We start from the raw sequence: 7,590 nt of genomic DNA, 5'->3' as shown, positions 1-7,590 counted from the left end.
TAAGTTACAACCGATAATATTCTTCTTCTTTATATAGACCAATATTGAATTTGAAGACTATATAATTTACCTTGTCCGATATTCGACATATTTAGCACATCCGGCATTGATTACTGTAATTTAATTTATCATCGATCGATTCGTCGATATAATTTCAGTAGTTCAGGGAATACGATATACAGATATCCCCTAATTCTAGTAGGGAAATTGAAGCCAATATCAATGATACAGTGTGGGAGTAAACAATTTTTTGGAAAGGATACCTATAAACGACGTTAATCATGCTTCGTATCGATGGAGTTGATATTTGCCTGGCCAAGGTGGAAGGTCGAAAAAATTGTTTCTCCTCTGTACCTTTTCGTCTGACGAAATCAAGGTATCTATTTTTGACTATTCATCGTTTACTTAAATTTAGAGCCTTTATAATGTCCTATACATGAGTAGCAATTAAACGTTGAAGGATATTCATTCCTGTATGGAATAATGGTGAAATTAGTGCACTAAGACTTGGTTAATCTACAAGTTGTATCTGGAAATTGGACGAAAATAGATTTACAAAAGATTATATTGCTCTATCTAAAAATCGAATCCCTGGATGTCATATTTAAAAACAACAGCAACCCCATCATTTTATTGATCAAATTATTCATAACCTGTAGCAAATATACTTCCACGAGTTAAAAATGACATCTGATATTTTGTAGGCATGATAATCTTACAGAATTTAGTAATTGTTTTGTTACCCTCTCCTAGAAAGGATATTTCATTAGCGAGAGATAGTACAACAGTAGCTGCCAGTTGTTTGTAGTTTAATCATCTTTTCTTCCCTAGGTTGTTCCTATTGACACATACCATGGCCATGTATAATAGTATATCTAAGCAATCATGGATATCATCAAATTTCATCTTCTCTTATGCTGTAGGTGGGTAGCCGATTATGATGTTCAGTCATGCCGATTGTGCGACAGTAAATTTAATCAATTGCGGCGGAAGCACCACTGTAGGCAATGTGGAGATGTATTTTGCAACAAATGTTGCAAGGATAAAGTAAGATATAGCCTAACGGTTCAAAAGGAACTTGAAGGAAGATATACTCTAGAAGTTGCTAGTTTATTAGATTTACTTAAGAATGATATTTCACGTTTATTACTAGATTATCCTACCACAGTATAACTTGATGGAATCCGAAAGAGTTTGTGATTCGTGCAAACCTATAGCAGTCTTAGTTGCTCAGTCAATTTCATCACAGCCTGTAAGATTTCTTGAAATAGTATTAGACTTCTATACTATTCTGTTTAGCCGTATTACCTTTGGGTAGGCATGGTTGTAAGCTGCTTACCTACCATTTTAATGTTATTTCTTTTCCTAGAGTGAGCAGCACATAGCAGCACTAGAAATAAATGATATGTTGCAAACAAGTGATGGAATTAGGAAAGTGAGTCAATTACGTTTATTATTTTATCCCTGAAAGCAAGAACCCATTAATGATGGACAGATAGTACTGTATAATTAACTATCCTATCCTTATTTTAGGCGATCCAATTTGGTGGCATGCAAGCGATAGTTCAATTAGCAATGATAGATAATATAGAAATTCGAAAATGTTTATTGAGTGCTATTCATACTTTGGCTACTTATCCGCCTTTACATGAATATATGGCAATAACGGGTGCAATCAAGGCAGTGAACAGGTAGAAAATGTCAATATCTAGTCAGACAATGTCTCATCGTTGTGATAATTCTATCGTCGGTTTAAATCGTGCTAATTTTTACCATTAACAACCAATATAACGGATCAATATCATTTATTTCTCAGGTCATGAGAAATGCAGTTTGTCTTTTAGCCAATTTGGCATGCAGTCAGCAAGATCAGGTAAAATATTCCTACTATACCTCACTATTGTAAAACATGTCGTCTGATTTTAATATTGAAACAAATCAGATGCTTACCTATCATTACTCTATAACATAGCAGTATTACTACGTTGTTCTTTGCACCAATTGACTTATAGGCTTGCCTAATTGATTATTTGGCTATCCTAACCGATTTAATACTTGATTATGGTCAATGTGAAGATGTTGAGGTAAGATCCGTTGTTTGTAATAATTATTATGTCAAGTATCTTCTTGATACAGTAAATAAAATTAAAAAATAATCTCCATCGTTTTTCTAATGTTGCTGCATAGTATCAAATAGCGAGATGCATTGCCAATACTACTCGATACGAAAACGCTGCTAAAGCCTTGGTAAGGACTATCGATCAATTTACCCTACTCAATTAGTCTAATCTCCAATATTCTATTCGATACTTGATTACAGGTTAAAGATCTTGAAAAAATTATAAAATATCATTTAAAGGTAAACTTGCGTACGAAAGAATGTCTTATTCTGCATGTCTCATATGCATAGAGCTGTTGAATATTTAAAGTAATTTATACGAAAAAATAATTATAAATATCATTTATAGGTAAATTTATAGATGACATTTTTTTATTTTGCATGTTTAACATCTATTCAATTGTTGACATGCGATATATTAGATTACTGAAAAATCATAAAATGTCATCTATAGATAAATTTATGGATGATACTGTTCTTATTTAGCATATCTAACATCCACTTAATTTGTTGATACGTGATATATATCGATATATTAATTTATTGAAAAATTATAAAATATCATTTAGAGGTAGATGTTTGAAAGATTTTTTGAATTTGCATGTCTAACGTCCATTTAATTGTTGACACGTATATTAAATGACCGAAAAAATTATAAAATATCACTTATAGGTACACTTTTGGACGATATTTTTTTGTTTCGCATATCTAACGGCCATTTGATGTGTTGGCATGTACAGTATATCAATTTACTGAAAAAGATTGTAAAATATCATTTACGGCAGGCGTTCGAATGAATTTTTCCATTTTGCATGTCTAATATCCATCAATTGTATATATATATATATGTATTACTGTACTAAAAAATTGTAAAATATCTTTAATGGTAGACTTATGAATGATTTTTTTATTTAGCATGTCTAGTGTCTATTCAAGTGTTGATATATGGATTAATTTACTGTTGACTAAATGAATAACCCTTAACTTATTTTCTTATTGGTCTTTACAGTCGGAAAACGAGAAAATTAGTTGTCAAGCGGAACGAGCACTTTGCAATTTACTATCTTACTGCCCAGATGAAACTATAGATTATTTGGCAAGGAATGGTGCTGCAGAATTTTTAAAAGTCATAGCTAAAACACCTGAAATTCTTAAAAGCATTTCAAGTCATTTAAAAATGTATGCCAGGGAACTTGATACTTAATACACCAACTTAATCTCTGACATTGGCTAAATTTTTTCGTTTCATACTTTGAAAAAAATCGTTATGGCTTATATACTATAGTTTAGATTGTACTCGCATTGATACTACTGTACGATCATAAAACAAAATGATGAAGGAAATATAAATTAGATTATGGAGTAGGATTATTTATAGATCCGTATAAATAACTATAATTAGAAGATGGCCTTTGCTGTTGTCATGACAAAATAGAGTATTATTGAACATCAGTGTTATCCTACTTTTAATAACTTGATTGGATTGATCATTAAATGTTTACGGATTGTTCGTAATACTATCTGAAGGACGGATGATAGAAGAGTAACCGTCTAACGATTGAATTTTCAATCAGTTGCCTATCAGGAAATTTTTATCCCACTTCAAAGAGATTTCTTAGGATAGTGTCGTAAATTTTGGACTTGAGTTGTATTCTTATCTAAATATGGAATTACTAATATGTGCTAAAGTAGGATATAATACTTGCGTAGTTTAATACGATTAGTTGGTCGTGCCTAGGTGAAATATGGTAATTCAATGCCCATGCTGAGCGTTTGGAAGCGTGATAATGTTACTACCATTACTAAATGAGTTATGCGCTAGGATTTATAAACGTATGCAACGAGTAGATCGGGAGTTCTTCTTGTTAACAGTTTGTTGTAAATACAGTTACGGTTGATTTTATTGTAATAAAGCTTAATTCAGGTTTTCAATCCAGTTAGCCAGATTTATTGTAGACCCTTAAGAATTGACTTCACTATACCTTCATACATAACGATAGCATCTGGAAATGCGAGTCTCTAATTCTTTATTAACCGGAATTTATTTAGGGTGATATCAGGTGAAATTTGTTACTAGATTTCGATATTTGAGTCCACACGAAAGTCCCATTCTGTTCTTTGTATAGACGAATATTACCTGGTAATAGATTATAAAGAATTTTTTTATACCCTGAGGCAAAAGCTATGAACTAAAGTAGAGGTACTGTTATATCCGGCAGGAAACAGATGTTGATGTCTACACGTCCGGAGGATAAGAAAGAGTTTAGCAGAATTTTGTTGTACTTTGACCTTGTAGATACTCGTATTCATCTGCGCTATTCTGCTCCAAATTAACTTTTATTTCTAATTTCCCTGTTTAATTAACAAAGCCATATTTCAAATAGATTTGGGGTAGCATATAGTGCAAATAGACGATGTGGATGAGACAGAAGGGGACTTCTATACGTCTTTTCTAACCCAAGTACGAGCGATTTATTCGACGTAGACGGGGGCCAAGCATTGATATTCATGCATACAACAGTCCATTCCATTTGTCCACAAAATGCTCCAGTACTTAGCTCAAGCTGCTCTCTGCGTTCTTGAACACAGCTACTCTAGTCTTGCAAATATAATTCTCAATTTACGTATGATTTAAGCATATTTAAATTAGAAACAAAACGACTCCCAAACTATTGTAGATATATTTAAGAACGCACAAGGCAACTTGAGCTAAATACTAGAGATTTTTATGCATAAGTGAAATGAGCTCAATTGCACAATAGGCTGATTTATTCTTCTTATTAGCTGATGTCATGATTTTATCCCTAATAGCGATATTGCCATGACCAGAGCGTTCGAGATGATATACCTTCAAACTAAAAGTCTATGAAATGTCCATTTCTTACTCTGAATCGAATGAGAAAACTTTTTACGCAAGCTGTTAACTTACAGCATGAACTACTATTTGCAGATGTCAGGCATAAAGCTCTAGTCCTTAAAATTCGCTACCGCAAGACCGCGGTCAAATAGACTCCAGCGGGCACAAGAATTGTCATAACTATTTAAAACATGTTTCAATTTTTGAAAGATCTTTTAAATCCTCAAAGCTCTGCTCTTCGTTAATCTTATCACCAAGTTTTAGCTCATTTTTCAAATTAGTAAAGCTGATTGGATGGATGCCTATATAAATGTTTAACTTCAATACCGCCATTTGGCGCCATAGTCCATTCAGAACGCGATTTTAGCGAAGGTTTCCACTCTACCTTGCAGTGTGCATTCTTTACAGCCAGTGGAAAGGCTGCTCCTAATGCTTTCATCTGTGAAATATGCATTACAATTTATTAGAATGGAGGTATTTAGTCCTAGAAAAAAATGAATAAAATAGAAGAATCACTCTCTAGTGAAAATTTTTGCGGCTCGAACGCTTCTTGTCAGTTCAATTCCATACTGAGCTCCGTAATACCGAATATTTTCCTTCATTGGCGCAGCAACTTTTACAAGTTAAGTTCAACTTATATCGTTCAGCTCGTCTTCTTTCACAGTATAAGATAATTTCAATAAATAGAATGAATTTATAAGATTCAAACACATTTTTGGGCATCGTTCGCTTTGGAGTTTGTCCATCACTTCCAGACGGTTTTCTTCACGACCGCCATGAATCATTTTATATCGTTTCGTCTACAGACAGACGTGACAGGCGGACAGACCCTCGCCGATAGTCACGTACAGTACAGTATGTAAGGTTCTACAGTACATCCCTTACAGTATTCGTGCTGCGTGACAGACGGACAAACCCTTCGCCTTCGTCTAGTGCAGTACTGTACAGTACAGTATGTAAGGTTCTACAGTACATCTCTTACAGTACGCGTACTGTATAATCACCATAGCAGCGCTGCTGCTGCATTTGAAAATCTTCCCATGACGAGCAATAATAATAACAATCATCATCGGTTAAGAAATAGAGCAGAAGATTGCATTATATCACTTAATTTATTCCCTATTAAACGTTGATTAGCCTACTTTAAATTAGTTTAGGAGGACTTTGAAGCCTAAGCTGTTTACATGTTCGCTTTGCAAAGAGCTTTTTTTTTTATATTGTTATTAATTGTGGTTATCCTTGGCTCGACAAGATTGATCCACCATTTTCAAATGTCACAAATGGCTACTGCAACTCGATTTCGATCAGTTGAATTTGAAGTCTTTGGTAATGTCCAAGGTATTTTCACTCTATTGATTTATCGAATTAGTTAGTCTTAATATTAGCTCATTCTGATCTGTCACAGTCATTCACTTGCGGTTGCATTTCAATTGGTGTAGTTCGCTTTCATTGATTGGTTAACAACGTTGATGGAAGTACAAAGTGCTATCTTTCCCTTAACATTATTCATTCCTGAATAGTATCGATCATCAAGTAGAATTAATGATACTGTACTTGAAGATTGGATCGATCATAGCAGGATGTTTATTAAATTTCTTTTTATGAATGAGTTGGAGTGCATCATCCGGATTTAAATCCAACCTCTTCAATTTCCATGAGATATTAATTTTGTAATACCTAGTGTGAGTAATGATCGATAAGGTATACAGATTTAATCTGTAAAAGCATAATAACTACGGATTAGTCACCGCAAATTGAGGGTGAGAAAGACAAAGAATGAGATTTCAATCGCTCAATACATTCTCTATTTCTACTACTAATTCGATATCATCCTACATGACAGTCATGTACATTAATGATCAGGTGCCAACTGTAAGCCATCAGAAGAATCATAACGTAATAGTTAATACAACAGTTAGTGTAGCTATTGCTCACCACCCTACGATTTGTGATCACGATAGAAATTAAAAATTAAACGATAGTAGGATGTCATAGGTATTACCCAATGACTGAGTAATTCCAGTAACAGCTCTAAAATACTAGAGTACATACAGTATACAATTGCAGTAAGAGTAATTTTTTATGTAACAGCTCTAAAATATCCTGTAGTTTATAGCTGCAGTGATACTGCATAATGGCAGAGAGCAAGTATATCTGAATTCCTACTATTTATACGCTTGTGACCAAAACTACGCTATCATTTTAACTATGTATTTGGCAATCCATGATGTAAAGAGTAACAATTTCTGAGCTATATAGGACTGTTATACGAAACTTTATGGATAGCAGATAGACATGGCACTTATGAGTGAATTAGTATGCTAAAATTATACTTTCAGTCATATATGATAAATAGAAAAGCAGACCATAATACCTAGTGTTGATTGATTTGGCATATACTGGAATCATCAGTGACTTGTTACATGAATAATTCTAAGATCTTACAAACGAACATTAATTGTGATCAATGAGACAGCGTTTCATATGTCGTGTCAAGTTGATAGATCGCAAAAGTTTTTAATTTGGATTGATGCTCCTAATAATATTCTACTAGCTACAAACTCATAACATTTGTAATAAGCTGAATAATTAATGCATCTTTCAATACCATGCC

At 33.5% G+C, this 7,590-nt stretch overlaps 1 protein-coding gene across 1 annotated transcript; it reads left to right on the top strand.

Moving 5' to 3' along the window:
• Window positions 1–281: 281 nt before the first annotated feature.
• TRIADDRAFT_61912 (uncharacterized protein) lies at window positions 282–3,323 on the top strand (the record flags this gene model as incomplete). The annotated part of the gene is made up of 10 exons (XM_002117851.1): window positions 282–376; window positions 924–1,047; window positions 1,154–1,252; window positions 1,370–1,435; window positions 1,534–1,683; window positions 1,817–1,873; window positions 2,013–2,084; window positions 2,188–2,247; window positions 2,321–2,359; window positions 3,129–3,323. The coding sequence occupies 10 exons, from the start codon at window positions 282–284 to the stop codon at window positions 3,321–3,323; spliced, it is 957 nt and encodes a 318-aa protein (XP_002117887.1).
• Window positions 3,324–7,590: the final 4,267 nt, after the last annotated feature.

The sequence above is a fragment of the Trichoplax adhaerens genome, genomic scaffold, assembly GCF_000150275.1.
Source record: "Trichoplax adhaerens TRIADscaffold_31 genomic scaffold, whole genome shotgun sequence".
Taxonomy (NCBI): domain Eukaryota; kingdom Metazoa; phylum Placozoa; class Uniplacotomia; order Trichoplacea; family Trichoplacidae; genus Trichoplax; species Trichoplax adhaerens.
The sequence above is the reverse complement of the archived record's forward strand: the minus strand, read 5'-3'. Positions and strand labels throughout refer to the sequence as shown.